General features: G+C 41.7%; 1 protein-coding gene across 1 annotated transcript in view; it reads left to right on the forward strand.

The window, feature by feature from the left end:
- The first annotated feature begins 2,531 nt into the window (after positions 1–2,531).
- LOC136864534 (uncharacterized) overlaps positions 2,532–17,504 on the forward strand; it is a 57,863-nt gene continuing 42,890 nt past the window's right edge. The window contains exon 1 of the mRNA XM_067141634.2: positions 2,532–3,701. Coding sequence (XP_066997735.2) covers positions 2,800–3,701 — 902 coding nt within the window. The 5' untranslated portion in view covers positions 2,532–2,799. The remainder of the gene's footprint in view (positions 3,702–17,504) is intronic.

The raw sequence follows: 17,504 nt of genomic DNA on the forward strand, positions 1-17,504 counted from the left end.
AGCTCCTGGACATCCCGCAACTAATGGAATGGCTGAACGAAACATCCAGACGCTAAAACGTCGACTAAAAGCTATGTCGAATGAGCCCTTGTCTATATCCAGAAAAGTGCAAGAGATCCTTCTGAAATATCGTGCCACCCCTCTAGAGTGTGGAAAATCACCAGCTGAACTGTACCTGAACAGACCATTACGGATCAAACTAGACGTTATTCGCCCAATCAAACAGGAAGGAAATCAAGAGGAGACTCATGGACATCGCAATCTAAGCGTGGGAGACAGAGTCCAAGTGAAATTCTATGAAGGGAATAAAATGTCATGGAAGTATGGAGTAGTCATTGGAAAGTTCGGTCGTTTACATTACCATATTCAGCTAGACGATGGTTATAGCCTCAAAAGACATATTGACCAAATACTTAGAAAGGAGGTTCCGAAGAAGACAGGTACAATCACTGATCAGCAATTAGGGCCAAGTCAACAAGAACAACATCCTGAATATAAACAACCTTTCATCTTCACTGACTGGATGAATGAGCCAATCCCTGGGAGTAATCAAGGACTCGAGGCAGAAGAAGACATGCAAAATCGAAGACTTGAAGCAGAAGAAAACGGACCTCCACCCCCAAACCTAACCTGCCGACCAGATAGGACACGCCGTCCGCCGCAGTACCTTAAGGACTATGTTACTTAAATGATCACCAACTTCTCTTCTTCAAAATTAAGCGTGGGAGACTGTTATATCCCAGTAGAATGCGCGCATGTCGACCACAGCATTTATATAGAAACTGTGTTATACTTTGTAGAGGTTGCTTTATGTCAGTGTATCACGAGACACTTTTCAATCCAGTGTTTGTGTAAGCAAGGTGTTCGTGTTTAATTATAAATGTCATTCGTGTATGGTCATAACAATAAAATTCAGGCTTTAATCTGAGAAGAGGGATAAAGAAAGAAAAGTATAAAAATGTTGTCGATAGTGATGCTTTAAGGAATATTTACGTACAATTAGAGCAAAAATGTAACATACCCTTGGCTGTATTGTCGAGGATTTCTAAAGTCGCTGGCCTGGAAATGATCTGAACAGATCTTAATATAATTCTTATATAAGCGTAACGTCCCTTCTTTCTTGTACACCTTATCCAAATCGCTTCTGTGACATTTCAAAACCCACAGATCACACCTACAACAACACATCGGTATTGAAGGTTAACTGCTGCACTATACAATAAAATATGCGTATTACATTTTATGCCAGTTTAAATATGGGTCGAGCAGGTCAGAAGATTATGAAGTACTATAGAAATCTCTGTCACTGGAAGAATATATATACAAACACAATATTACTTATATGTTCTTGTCACGAGGGAACCTGAAGAACGACCGCGCATTTTTCTCTACTTCGTAATTACTGCAGCCAAGCACAGCACATACCTTTCCCCTCATGTTGAGAGGAGATATCAAGGAATGACACACACTACTATTTATTTATGTCAACTCACTGAAAACGCATAAATAACACCAAAAACTTCACACTAAAATACACGTGCTCTTATGAGAGAATCAGTACTGTTCAGGTCTATCCGCTAGGGTGCGCTCCAGTAGCTGTTTCTCGATATCTCGCTTGGTGTCGCGTATTATCTCTACTGTGTTTGGTACTACTCACCTTATAACTAGGATAATTAGAGAAGACTGGTGGTACAGAACCTTTCTTTAGTACTCTTCTACTTTTGCCTACAAATGAATAATCGTGTTCAATGAAATGAAGGCTACAGACAAAAGAAGAAACAGAATTAGGGTAATATTACGGACAAAGTTATCTCGAGAAATTGCTTTGAGCCACTCCTTACTTTTGTCCTGGTCTACTGGAATTCGTGAAATGGTAGTGTCCCTTTGCTCCTTTTCCTGTTCGAAGTACAGAAAGGCACACAGCAATACATGTTCGAATATTTCCAAACACAGTTAAAGAAAACAAATTACTACACTACGGTACATAATTTGAAAAAAGAATTAGCGCATAAATTAAAATTCTTGTTTTGGACGAATTTACGGCGAGAAATAACTTTGAGCCGTTCATTATATTTGTTCTTGTTTGCAGAAAATTGATGTTCGAAGCACAAAAAAGGCGCACAATAATATTACATATTCCAAGATTTGTAAACACAATTTTAAAAATTCAAATCACCACACTACACAATTCAAAAAATAATCAGAGCATAACTATTACTCTCAATAATAAGCCAACAAACACCTCATGACGAACACATTGCCAACACTTACGACAGCAAAACAATATGAATGAAACTGGAAGTGTGGTAATTTGCGGCATACAGCTTCTTGTCAGTAACTTGGGTGGCCAGAGCTCCAGCGGCTTTACGGTGAAACTTTCCAAATACAGCGTTATGCTGGGCTTCACAAGCGATTGTCAAGGCCGGTATAAGGAGAGCAGCTAAGGATCCAGTCGGCCGTGTTCTAAATTTATTAGTTTACAGATTTGTCGGGAATCGCAGTCTTTGATTACTCTTGGTATTAGGTGGAAGGAGTCCGTTCTTGGGAATTATTTACTTCTCTGTGCTATTGATTACCCCAATGTCAGAGTTAGTTGTTAATTTAAATGGCTATAGTAGCCGGGAGGTAACCTGTGACGTTTAAATGTAATATTAGTCAATTCGATGACAGTTTGATGCGATTAGCTCGGATGATATCTTTTTTGCTTTATATACCGTTTCTATTTAAATACAATATTTGTTTCTTACTGACATCAGTTTCTTGGCACTGCAGTGTTTCAGGTAATTCAATCAAACGATAATGCAGTCCAACAATTTACCATGTGTTGTCGACTGTCACAATATTATAATTTCAAACATTAAAAACGGCGAAACATTGTGTTATTCGGTTGTTCTTGTAAAAGGGAGCGTGACTAGAAATGAAGCGGCAGCATGCCGATGGCCCATAACAAAAATTCATATGCGTCAGTATGTCAGTAATGATACTAAACCAATTGAATCGGAATGGCCTGTCTTTAACTCGGAATTTAAGTGCTTAGCTAGCCTGTCAGTTGGCAATAACCACATTCTTTTAGAATACTGTGGTACGAAAACAGAATTTATGGTCATTCACCAGCCAATGAAAACAAACTACCATGTTCTGCCGGTCTACATAATCTGCAGTGGGCACGATGGGCGATTTCAGGCCCCAGCTGCAGAAGATAATACAGTTCAGAGTGCCTGTGAGAGAATTGCTTTGGGTGCCAAACTAATCCAGTGCCTTATTGCTGAGAAACTTCATGAAGCTGGTTTCAAGAAGAAAACATTCCAGTTAGAGCATGATATAAATCCTTCTGCTCCAGAGTGTGTCGTATTTCATAGCCACTTGTCGGTAGATGATGCTCGTAAAATGCAACCAACTGAATTATGGGAGTATTTTGGCAGAGAATTGATGTTATCCACTCTTGGAAACACGAGTCGTAAATTTTTGGCATTTCTTTCTTGTACCCGCTATCATTTAAAATCTCTAGATAACATGCCAATTACACATGAAGATATAGTGTCAAATACTGAAGCCCATGTGGCATTGGGAGGTGGAGGACTAGCTGTTTTTGGTTCAGCATGTCTTCATACATGGCCTACGTCTATAGAAGATGTCGTGCCAAGGTTCTTAAATCAAAGCAAGATTGATACTCGTTACTTCATGGATGATAGCTGTTACAGGTAATATCTGCATGGAGGTAAGCGTATAGTTTAATACTGTATCTGAAACTATGAAACATGCTTGTATTGTTTTGCATGATTTTGTTTGAATATTGCATGCATTCTTTATTTTTGAAATGTTAGTAGCTGGCAGCTTGCCCTTGCAGCCATGTTGCAGATGTAAGTTGCATCCATCACATTATTTTTTAATGTGCCCACCTCATCTTGTATGTGTAATCCTTGGAGACCCACTGCAGAATGCTGAGGAACTGTTGGTATGGTGGCATGCAGCTTGATGACTGTTCTTGAAGGCACACAGCAATGTGTGCCAAAGGAAACTGTGCTCTGCACATTCGCATAACTTGGTAGAGTATTCCATAATCACCTTTACAATTGCTGAGTAGTAATAATGTAAGTATTTAAAAAGAAATAATCTAACCTTAATAAGTAAAATTGTGATGTAACTGGTGGAGTGATAATTAAAGTGATTCATGGGAAGGCAGAGGCTGAAAGTGGGACTACAGTCTGAAGTAAAGCATAGAAGAGTTTGTGTATACTGCTTGAAGCTTAACTTTAGAAGATTTTTTTGTCAGTTATGTTTGAATTTATTGGATTAATTTGTGTTTACATCAGTTGCATTAAATTACCCATTTCTTGGTAAGAGATTGAACACTAAGACTGGTTTTACAAAGTAGGTTGAATGTTTTCATTGTATTCGGCGTTATGGAATCTGTCTAAAAGGAAGTTGTCGGAAGAAAAGAAAGAAAGAAAATGTTGTGGAAACCGTCTTTCATTTTCTCTCTCTCTCTCTCTCTATTTGCAACTGTAAAATTGAGGATCAAGCCTAACATATTACTAGGCCTGGAATGTGTTAGTCTTGTACGGTACTTTACTTGTATGGAGTTGTTTATTATACAACCGTGCGAGCTGGCCATGCGGTTAGGGGTGCACAACTGTGAGCATTTGTTCTGAAGATAGCAGGTTCAAACCCCACTGTTGGCAGCGCTGAAGATGGTTTTCCGTGTTTCCCATTTTCACACCAAGCAAATGCTGGGGCTGTTCATTAAATAAGGCCACAGCTGCTTGCTTCCCACTCCTAGACCTTTCCTATCCCATTGTCTACATAAGAACTATGTGTGTCAGTGCGACATAAAGCCAATTGTAAAAGAAAAATAAACCTATTATACATGGTCACACCGTTCTGAACTTAAAAGTCTGCATGATAATTATCTTTCCAACTCCCCATGTCTCTTAAAATCTAAGCGATCTGTCTGTTAGAACATCTGCCCAGAGGCAGGTTGGATCCTCAAACAGCACCTCCAGTTACGTGTTTATATGGAAACTGTAAAAACAAATGCCAGCGCCAAAAAGGATGTATACTAGGCAAGAAGAGGAGCGAGATCAGTACTACATGCCTCGTACCCCAACTTGTATCGCTAACATCTATACGCGGAATGACTGTCGTTTGTTTACATCTCGTGGAGGACGTGGTCTGGTGGTCGACAAGGGTGCCAACCTCTCTAGTGAGGAACTAAGATGAGGTTGGGGTGTAAGCCTCCAAGAGGAGATGAAAGAATGGAAGAAGTTACAGTAATACAAGACCATTGATAGGGCCTGGACAAGACCAGTGATATGGGAACTAGCAAAGGGGGTCTGCGGCCATAAGCCCCCAGGTTAGAGCCGTGAAGTAGCCGGAGGCCTCTAGTTTCCCCTGTGCCCTCGTTAGGGTAGAGCGAGTGTCATAGTAGCGCATTCTATGTGGGCTAGTGGTAGAAAGTTGAATTACTATTCGCGCACCTTTTAGTGATAGTTTTTTGTCCGGGGTGAGGAGTAAGGAGGGAGCTCTTGCGGTTCCGGTAATACTGCCAACTGAATGGAAATGAAATCTGAATTGAATCGATAATATAATCAATCGATATGAATTTCTAAACCTTTATAATCTTAAGCCAACAGCTGTGTCACACACATAGTATATAACATTTCTTGATGCAAATCTTGTTCCTAGCATGAATTCTATAATTTGGCTTTGCTGTGTAAACAACAACAGTACTAGTACGTAAAGTGTATGCCATATGTCACACAGTGATGCATAAGTGATTCATAGTTTGTGTTTCAAAGGTTGCCAATATGAACCTCGAAGATAACCGAGGTCGACCGATTCAGCACTAGGGTGTCCATCTTTCACTAAAAGGTGCGTGAATAGTAGAATTTGGGGTACACAGCGTGCGAATTATCGTGCTGCTGCAGTACTGTACCCTCCACTACATTAAGGTAATTTTCATATACAATTATTCCTATCCTGTATTCCACATTCTTTCCTTCCTCTAGATGTTCTATTTCTTTGTGCTTTTATTCTGCCTGGTTTGGTAATAGAATCTAATTATTATGATCAATGGGAATGATGTCACATCAGACTTCATGTTAGCCGATAGAAATGCAAGTAGCTACTTCAGCCAATAGACAACAATGGTGAGTGCTGCTTTTTAAGTTATAAAAGTAAATTTACTTCTGGGGGCGGGATGGTGGTTTCCCAGACATCGCAATGAACCCCACTCCTCTAAAAGGAATTCCAAGTAAGTTTTGCGTAAATTCTTCCTAATATTTCTACAAAGCTTTGGGCGTGAGGTTTATTATTATTATTATTATTATTATTATTATTATTATTATTTCTTTTTTTTTTTGCCGGGCTGAGTTTCTCAGATGGTTGCGGCTCTGGCCTTCTGATCCCAACTTGGCAGGTTTGATCCTGGCTCAGTCCGGTGGTATTTGAAGGTGCTTAAATACGTCAGCCTCATATCTGTAAATTTCCTGGTATGTAAAAGAACTCGTGCGAGACTAAATTCCAGCACTTCAGCACCTCCAAAAACCATCAGAAAGTAGTTAGTGGGACGTAAAAACAATAACAAAAGAAAGTATTCAGGGCGTTTCTGTAAGAGCGTGCAAAAATTGAACAGGACATAGAGAATGCTTCACTGAACAATTTGAGGTGAGGAGGCTGGGGTCGCAGAAGCTGGCTTAAGTAGATACGGAAATACACTTGTGTACCACTTTGCCTCGCATTACTGTTTTCCAGCTTATTTACAGCTAACATGCGTACATGTTTACATGTACTGTGCTGTTTATTTACATGTACATTCTTTATTTCCAGCAAGGAAACAAGGAGGACGAGCCTGATTACTAGGAAGTTATGATGCAGGTTTTGTTTACTTTACCTGTCCATAGGATGTATTGTATTTACATTGTCCCATGACAGAACGTGCTATGAATCACAGACAGACAGAACTCTGACATGCACATTGTGTATGGGGAAGTACGTTGCAATGCTCTCGCTGCTGAAAGGCTGTACTGGGAATGATTTCCTAACAGACATCATCTTTCACGACGAGTGTTTATTTCACTCGATCGACGAATGCAGGAGATTGGTTCATTGGAAAGAAGAAACGAGGGACCTGACAACATGAGGACCACTTGCACACCCGATTTTGAAGAGGAGTTGTTGGAACGTGCTGCAGCGGACCCCACTACAAGTACTCGTCGTATTGCACGTGAAATGGGCACTGCACATACTAGTGTGTGGTGAATACTCCACGAACAACAATTACACCCATATTACCATGCAATACTTGTGACTGACTGCAGCAAAGGTTAGTGGTTGCTCCAACAATGGACTGAGCGACCAGATTTCCTCCAAATCGTGCTGTTTACTGACGAGGCCTCATTTGATCGTGATGGTATTTCAAACAGCAGGAATAGCCATGTGTGGGCTGTTCACATCCCTCACACTGTAGTAGAGTCACAGCATCAGGTACTCTTTGCCGTGAATATCTGGGCCGGCATTGTAGGCAACAATCTTATTGGGCCATATCTTCTACCTGACTTGAGGTGCTGTACTTGAGATTCTTGCAAAGAGTTCTACCGGAGTTGTTGGAGGATGTACCCTTCACTGTTCATGCGAGGGTATGGATGTCCGCAACCATCTCAGTGCTGTATTTCCTGGTCACTGGATTGGAAGAGGAGGTCCTATTCCATGATCTGTGACGTTGCCTGACCTGAATCCCCTTGATTATTTCCTATGGGGATATCTAAAGTCACTTGTATATGAGACCCCAGTGGATACGGAGATGGCATTAGTTGCCAGAATTATAGCTGCTTGTAATGTGATTCGAAACACACCAGGGATATTTGTCAGGGTGCGTCAGAATCTTGTTCACCGATGTCATGCTTGCATTGAGGCTTATGGCCGTAAGTTTCAGCCCATTTTGTAAGATACAGTGTAAATCGTACGTTCTTTGTGTCAGTGAAGGTAGTGCAGTTAACTGTAACTAATGTAACTTAAAAAGTACACAGTAAAGTGATTGTATTCATATTATCTCCTTAACCTGGCTTCTTCGACCCCAGGTTTCCTACCTCAAATTGTTCAGTGGAGCATCCTCTATGTCCTGTTAAATTTCTGCACGCTTTTACAGAAACACCTGTATATTTTTACCGGAGTGAGGTGGTTTGATTTTGCTTTCCTCACTGGGTCGTAATGTTTTTTGGGTAGAAATTCAGTAAGGGTTACATTACTTTTATAGCATGATAAATTCGTATTATGTTGGAAATCTTAAGTGGAATACCTCGTAGAGGAGAGATGTGTTCACTGCGACAGTTAGGAACCCACCCGCTGTCCCTCAGAAGTAATTTTGCTTTTATAAACTAATACAATTTATCACGCGCCATAGTCCATCGCCTAACTATGTTCCAGCATTTCCATTGGGTGAGACACAATGGGATATGACGTCACTCTTAGCAGTGAAGTAAACGAATTCCATTACCAACCCGCGCATAAGAAATACACAACTGCCCAGACCAATGGAGGTGTCATGCGGGATACTAGAGGCCTAGGGCCGCTTCGCGGCTTCTAGCCTGGGGGCTTACGCCCCCTTTGCTTCATCCAGACCAATGGCTTTGTCACTAACGTACCCTAACCAATCCAGACCAATGGAGGTGTCACGCGGGCCGCTTCGTGGCTTCTAAACTGAAGGCATAGACCCCCTTTGCTTGATCCAGTCCAATGGTCTAACCAATCCAGATCAATGGCTTTGTCAGTAACCTACCCTAACCAATCCAGACCAATGGAGGTGTCGTGCGGGATATTAGAGGCCTAGGGCCACTTTGCGGCTTCTAACCTGGGGTCTTACGCCCCCAGACCCCCTTTGCTTGATCCAGACCAATGGCCTAACCAATCCATTTCCATTGGGTGAGACACAATGGGATATGACGTCACTCTTAGCAGTGAAGTAAACGAATTCCGTTACCAACCCGCGCATAAGAAATACACAACTGCCCAGACCAATGGAGGTGTCACGCGGGATACTAGAGGCCTAGGGCCGCTTCGCGGCTTCTAGCCTGGGGGCTTACGCCCCCTTTGCTTCATCCAGACCAATGGCTTTGTCACTAACGTACCCTAACCAATCCAGACCAATGGAGGTGTCACGCGGGCCGCTTCGTGGCTTCTAAACTGAAGGCATAGACCCCCTTTGCTTGATCCAGACCAGTGGTCTAACCAATCCAGACCAGTGGCTTTGTCACTAACCTACCCTAACCAATCCAGACCAATGGAGGTGTCACGCGGGATACTAGAGGCCTAGGGTCGCTTCACTGCTTCTAACCTGGGGGCTTACGCCAATGGCTTTGTCATGAGATTCATAAATTCAAAAGTAGCGCCGCTGCACTAGGACTAGTTCTTTTTATGAACAGTTGGCAGCTCTGTCACCACACGATCAAGCCCTTCGTTAGCTAGAGAAAAACAAATGAGAGTGCAATCACACCTAGATGCATGCGCTGGAAAATGTAATCTATTCTGAATTTTTGCCGGTATTTGTTTTGCTACTTGTTTTACGTCACATCCAGACAGATAGGTCTTATGGCGATGATGGGATAGGAAAGGCCTAGGTATGGGAATGAAGCGGCCGTGGCCTTAAGTGAGGTACAGCCTGGTGTGAAAATGGGAAACCATGGAAAACCATCTTCAGGGCTGCTAACAGTGGGGTTCGAACCCACTATCTACCAGATGCAAGCTAACAGCTGCGTGCCCCTAACCGCACATCCAGCTCGCCCGGTGGGTCATAATGGTGCTGTTACAGCACAACTCACCCTATGAGTAACACCTTTTATAATACTCAGATGGACTAGTCATGCTCCGACCCCCTGTGGGTGGGGGACACAGACAAAGAATATACCCATGGTATCCCCCCCCCCCCCCCCCTGCATGTTGCAAGAGGCGACTAAAGGGGACGACCAAGTGATGATTGAATTCGAACCAATGAAACTGCTTGTGATTAGTACCATCACGTGGAGAACACTATGAATCACCTTTACTTGCAAATAGTACCACTATCATAGGTAATAAATTTCATACCGGGCTAGTTGGCCGTGTGTGTAGAGGCATGCGGCTGTGAGCGTGCATCCGGGAGATAGTAGGTTCGAATCCCACTATCGGCAGCCCTGAAAATGGTTTTCCGTGGTTTCCCATTTTCACACCAGGCAACTGCTGGGGCTGTACCTTCCACTGTACCGGCCACTTCCAACTCCTTGGCCTTTCCTATCCCATCGTCGCCATAAGACCTATCTGTGGCGGTGCGATGTAAAGCCCCTAGCAAAAAAAAAAAAATTAAATAAATTTCATATATGCGGAACACCACAGGCTTACATTGCCTCTGATTAGTTCCATTATGTGAGAAATACCTAGAGTCTGGGCGTTGCCTGTGATTAGTACCACTATATGAGTGACACCATGGGTCTGCATTGGATGTGATTAGTATCCACTATGCGAGGAGCACCACGAGAATACCGGGTCCCATGATTAGGGCAGCTATGTTGGGAACACCATGGGTTTGCGTTACCTATGAGTGGGCACCATTATGTGAGAAACTCCATAGGTCTGCGTTGCCTGTGCGACGTACAATACTCACGAGTAGTACCATAATGTTTGGAACACCGTGAGTCTACGTTACTTATGATTTGTACCATTACATGAGAAATACCATGGTTCTACTTTACTAGTGATAAGTACAATTATGAGGGGCTGTTGACCTGGATTTTGGACTGCTGTAGACAAGAAGCATCATCGATTCAGGATTCTGCTTTGGAAGCAGTCCCCTTGGTCAGTAATACTAATGTTTTGAGATAGTTTCTGGGAAGGTGAGGCATTGCCAGTCGGATCCACCAATTAAATTCGTAATCATTTTGGAATTATTTTTAATTTTCAGTATTGCGAGTTGGATCTGCTATTTTAAATTCATATTCATCCATTCATTGCCTTTGTGGCTCAGACGGCAGCGCGTCGGCCTCTCACAGCTGGATACCATGGTTCAAATCCCGGTCACTCCATGTGAGACTTGTGCTGGAAAAAGCAGAGGCGGGACAGGTTTTCCTCCGGGTACTCTGGTTTTCCCTGTCATCTTTCATTCCAGCAACACTTTCCATTATCATTTCCATAGCATTTATCAGTCATCAATAAATCACTTTGGGTGTGGCGACCCCATTGTAATAATAGTGTATGTATGGTTCGTTCATTACATCCCTGACCCGGTCAGAGACTGAAAAACAGGTTGTAGGTTTTCATTTTCATTCGTTCTTTATAATCACTTTTTGAATTCTGGTCAGTGGATGAATTTTGGACTTTTAAATTGTCATTACATTTTGTCTCATTTCGTACCATTAGGGGCTGATGACCTAGATGTTAGGCCGCTTTAAACAGCAATCATCGTCGTCATGTCATATTCCATATGTCATTACTTAGCACCACTCGTTCTTGCAGCATCCAAATTTTTTCAGCCGTGGATGAGACTGGGACTTTGGTAGAAACATTGTACTCTTGTCTGTGCCAAGAGATAGATGCAGAAATATTACATCCATCAAGAAATGGCAATAGGTAGAAAATTTTAACTATTTTATTCAAACAGTAAACTTGCGATACTTAACCTGACTGCCATGTAAGTTATATTTGAGAATATTCATTGAAATATGAATTATCCTAGTAAGATAACCCAGGAATTAGATGTGTAAGTGCAGGAATTTGTAGTGTTGTGTGTTATAATTATGTCAAAGAGTCTCAAGTTCCTAGATTGTGGGTTCAGTCTCCACCAAGGTATTTTGGAGAATCTTTATTTTCTGCATTGAATGTATTAAAGCTCTCTAGTGTTGTTTGGTGACCCTATGAAAAATTTCAGGAAGTTTCTCTATTGTAAGCTCATTGTTTCACTGGTAAGTGGCAGCAAAAACAAAAAGTTGATGTTTACTCACAAGTTGCAAGATATTATCACTTCTAATGATCGTCACAGTTAAGAGGATGAAGTACAAGTGATTTTTATAATCATCTTTTGCAGCTCTGATAAAAGATAAGATTCATCACTGTATTGGGTATTTGGCAGGCACATTCAGCGAGACTTTCTGTGAGGAATGTACTGGGTAAAAACTTTTCATTGGTTGTAAAGTCAAGTTGCTTGGTAATTAAGACTGAGATAAAGTATGGTTGGACGAAAAGAAGTGGTCTGGGTGGTGCTACGTTAGGCGGGCCACAGTTGGGAATCATTTGAATGAAAAAGTAATGTTTTACAATACGTGAAGTAGCAGAGAGGACAGATCCTTCCTCTATGGTTGCTAGAAACCCACCATCCGGCCTCAAAAACTATTCCTACATATATAGAAGAATTCAAAGAGTCAGCATTAAATAACGAAGTGCCACAATTATCTGTTCTTTTCGGCCAGCTCTGATCTGCTGTGAAGAAGTCTATGTAATTTTTTTCCAGCTAGAGGTTGCATGATCAGTGGCCACAGGGTTATCACATTCGGTGAAGTTGTATCCCCTGCCATAATAGAGGTGTGTTTTTGGTCATTCAGTCTCTGTCGTGAAAAGTGTGTAGATGAACGTACATTGAGGGACTTTCCTATAATCCAGCTCAATGGTCTTGTCACTAGCTGGACCTAACCAATCCAGACCAGTGGTTTTGTTACTAGTTGGACCTAACCTATCCAGAACAGTGGTCTTAAAATTAGCCTGGTCTTTAAGGTATTCGTAGGTTGGCAGCCTTGTGCTGCTGGCTGAGATGTCATCGCAGCTGAATCATGTTTGTGTAACATCTGTGACATTGTCTGATGTGGCCATGTTTCTTTAATCTGTGCGACATCATCCAAGCCATGCCACACTTGGTCCACTAAAAGTAGAATTATTGCCGTACTCTGATGTTTGCTTCCTGGACACAATAGCTGAGTGGCATGTTTGCTGGCTTCTCATCAAGGCAGTTATGATTTGAATCCCAGCTAATGCATATCAGATTTTTTTTTAAATGAATGTCACGTGGCTGTGGTTTGGATTTCACAGAACACAGGAGGTCTCATGGCTGTGACCACAGCTCCAACAGTCACGTTAAACTACAGGATTGTTTGCTTGCTATGTAATTTATGAAGCAAAACAAGCAAAAATATTTCGCACAGTTTGAACTCTCATACTTATATTTTCATTATTTTACAAATATGCCTGGACGTGCTTTGTAAATATCTGATGTAAGATGCGAGGCTAGGGATTCAGTTGATTGGACATAGAGCAAGCAGTTTGGTGTATGCTAATGACTTTGGCAGGCTGTGCTGAAAGCCTGCAATCTATTATCTTAGCGATTGAAAAAATGTGCAATTTCCCAGAGTTAATTAATGTTTGTAAGGGAGAACCGTGAGAGGATTCAATGTCAGGTAGGGAATATGAGAGAGGATCTGGCCAGAGTTTCACTTTGAAGGAGACAGTACTGCCAGCAACTCTGACAACTGTTGTGTGGTGGGAAATAAGCTGACAACCCAAGAGAGTCAACAGCTTCGGGCAGATGGGCTTTCTTGGAATGGTGATTACCCCTCAGTGGAGGAAATGCCACTGAAATTCATCAGGCCACTTTTGGCCTTAAGGCGGAAGAACTGGAAATATTTAGTCAACGGCATAAGATCAGGCAGGCAATGGGAAACCACCTGATTACCTTCCTTTCGTACCTATGTATCATGGTAGCACAAACAGTTAGATTGAAGTCGCCATGCACTTTGGCTAGCAACCGGTGCTGTACCGAGTCTTGGTCAGACAGTGTTAAGTGGGTGACGGTGGTAGTTTTGCAGGTAACCAGGCACTCCACGCAAAATCAGCTGTTGGAAAGAGAGAAAATCTGCAAGCCCGTAGAAGTCTGCATTTTGGAACTTGGAATGTAAGATACTCATGCAAACAGGTAACTCCACCTCTTGGAATGAGAGTTGATGAGATAGGAGATTGACATAAGCAGCATTGCAGAAACCCATTGGAAGGACCAAGGACGTTTCACAACAGAGAATCATATGGTGTACATTTCAGGAGGAAAGAAGACTGGTGTAAATGGAGTAGTGATACTAGTAAACAATAGGCTGATAAAACTTATCCTCGCAGGCAGTGTTGCTTGGACAGTACAGCGCTAGCACTGGCCTTCTGAGCCCAACTTGGCAGGTTGGATCCTGGCCCAGTCCAGTGGTATTTGAAGGTCTGATACACCAACCGCATGACTGTAGACTTGTAAAAGAAGTCCTGCAGGACAAAATTCTGGCACCTCAGCATCTTCGACAATTGTAGAAGTACTTAGTGGGAGGTAAAACAAATATTATTCAAGTCTACATGTCCACTGCAGATGCACCAGACAAAGAAGTTGGAAGAGTTGTACAATCAGATGGGAGAACTCTTTGGAATTCCAGGGAAGCAGGGGATTTCAAGTCAAGGTTGGATGCACCAAACATGACGGTCACCTTAAAGTCGTTGGACAGTGTGGACTGGGGGTGAGAAACGAAAGAGGAAAATGCTTGCTACAGTTTGTCACATATCACAGCCTAGTAATTACAGACACAACGGTCCAGCACCATCCAAGCAGACTATCCACCTGGACCAATCCCATCAAGAAGTACAAGAATCAAATCGATTATGTACTAGTAAGAAGGCGATGGAGAATATCGGTAAGCAATGTTAAAGCAAAACCAGGTGCTGACCAGTTCAGACCACAAGTTACTCAAAGCCCCTGCTCACTCATGCTTCACTCCACCAGAAAGAGATGCACCAACCAACCTATGAGCAACATTTTCACACAATTCATAACTGAGACTGGCTGCATTCACACATACCTCAGTCGCTTTCATGTTCAAAGCCAAGGATTGGCTGAGGCGGGTCGGTCAGTGAAAGTAACAAATTTGTTCTAGCCTGTACCAGAAGACATAGTGCACTGTAATTGAATCAAGGTGCAGTGAACTTGGAATTAACGATCAGTGGTATTCTGTAAAAAGAGAAGTAAACTCCTGGATGAAACTATCCTGATATGGGGGTGAGGTCTAGATGGATTTAGGGTATCTTATTCATGAATTGGAATTAAATACATGAAGGTACCAGGAATGATTTCTGGTACAAACAGGTGGAATCAATGGCATGAGGGTACTCAGAATGAGATAGACTAATTTAGGAATAAACTGTATAGATGAAGCTGTACATTTTTACTAACTTCAATGATGGGGTAACATGAGGGGAATACCTAGAAGATATATCGACCATGGAGGGTAAGGGAAGTAGAGGGAGACCAAAGAGATTTTATTGTAGTACATTTTTAATGATAAGAGACGTGGAGCTAAATGTGGCAACAGAGCTAGTTATAAGTAGAGGATTGCAGAGAGTTAATTCAGAGGCTTGAATGCTGGAAGGCACGAACCTGCTACGCTGGCGTAGTAGGGGGAGAGGTGATACTCCCAGGTGGCGGATAGGGGGGTCCTAACTGGCTTGCCGGCGGACTTGAGGGAAATAAAATACCTCTCACGGACCAAACACACAACCCCCTGTGGGTGGGGGACGCAGACGAAGAATACACCCATGGTATCCCCTGTCTGTCGTAAGGGGCGACCAAGGGATGATCAAATTAGAACCATAGAACTACTTGTGATTAGTACCACATGCGGGGAACACCATGGGTCGCTTTTACTTGCGCGTAGTACAACTATGTTAGGCACCAAATAGGTTTGTGATTAGTAGCAATAGAGTACGTTGCCTGCTCCTACAGTACCTGTGATTCGTACCCCTATATGAGCAACACCATGGGATGAGCGACACCATGGTTCTGCCTTGCCTATGCTTAGTACCCACTATGTGAGGAACAGCACGGGATAGTGCGGTTCCACTTATGTGAGGAACGCCATAGGTTTGTGTTACCTTGGTGTGAAACACCATAGGTCTGTGTTACATGTGCGAATTTCATTACCTGTGAGTAGTGCCATAATGTGTGGAATACCGCAAGTCTACGCTATTTTGATTAGCACCGCAACATGACAGGTAGCATGATTCTATTTTCCTAGCAATAAGTACAATTTTGGACCCGTTTTGAGTACAAGCATCGTCGATTCAATATTGTGCTTCAGACGCAATCCCTTGGTCAGTAATACTATTATTTAATGCTAGTTTCTGGGAATGTGGGGCATTGCAGTTCGGATCCACTGATTGTGTAGGGCGGATGACCTTCGATGTTAGGCCCCTTAAAAAAGCAAGCAAGCAGAGCACTGATTGTTTTAACTTTATATCCATTCATTCTTCGTCCTCACGTTTTCGAATTCTGGTCACTGGAGGATTCTGTATTCTTAAATTGTCATAGCATTTCGTTTCATTTCGTACCATTAGGGGCTGATGACATAGATGTTAGGCCCCTTTAAACAACAAGCATCATCATCATCATCAAATGCTGGAAGTAGTGATGGGATAATCAAATAACCTCCATCTGATTATATTCCATAAGACCTATCTGTGTCGGTGCGACGTAAAGCAAGGGCCATCTGATTATTTAAATAATCAAATAAAGTAATCAACTTAGTTTCATATATCATTAAGGTAAGTTCTAGATTTCGAGTTCCTAAGTATTAAACAGAAATAAACATAAATATACTAAATATTTGAGTATGACGTGAAGTTATCTAATGATGTTCTTTCAAGAACGAAACGTGTCATTCTTTGTTTAATGGTGTATTTTAATTCCTTCTGTAATGTTCTTTTTTTACAGTAATACAGACTGAAAAGCTTTTGAGTTACATTTCAAATATCATTCAGTTGTAATGATGGCATAATCAAATTTAATAATCGAAATGCCTTCATCCGAATATTTAAATCTGATCAAAAATCAAAATGAGTTTCAAATATCATTCATTTGTATCATATAGAATAATCGCATGCTTCATGAATAATTTTTTTGTTTTAAATGTGTTGGATGGATAATTGATTGAAGTAAATAGAACTCTTACAAAAAAATGTTTTTTTTCAAATCTCAAAATCTTGAATCTAAATGATTGAATTAACTATCTTAATCTTTAATATCTGTAAAATAAAGTTCTTATTTAAATAAATGCAGTCTTCTGGCTACATAATGGAACTAAGCCCCAGTACTACCAGTTGACAATTACTTTTAACTAGCAGCAGGCTCCGTGGATAAACACGGTTAACATGCTGGCCTTTGGTCCAAGGGCTCCCGGGTTCGAAGTTCTACAGGCGAGGCATTCAATTGCTACCTGAACATTGACAGAAGGTCATAGAGAGTGGAGGTGAATACATCACTGCATGATTGTGATTTCGAGCAGGACGGTTGTCTTATCTGATGATCCACATTCTGGAAGACCTTCAGATTTTTATGAAAATCGCTTGAATGTGTTGCTTCATGAGAATCCTCGTCAAACAACGCAGGAAATGACGCAAGTTTTTTAATGTGATCGGTCAACTGTTGTACGCCGTTTGCATTCGATGAGTAAGGTACAGAGATTTGGTATATG

This window comes from Anabrus simplex, chromosome 2, assembly GCF_040414725.1.
Source record: "Anabrus simplex isolate iqAnaSimp1 chromosome 2, ASM4041472v1, whole genome shotgun sequence".
Classification (NCBI taxonomy): Eukaryota; Metazoa; Arthropoda; class Insecta; order Orthoptera; family Tettigoniidae; genus Anabrus; species Anabrus simplex.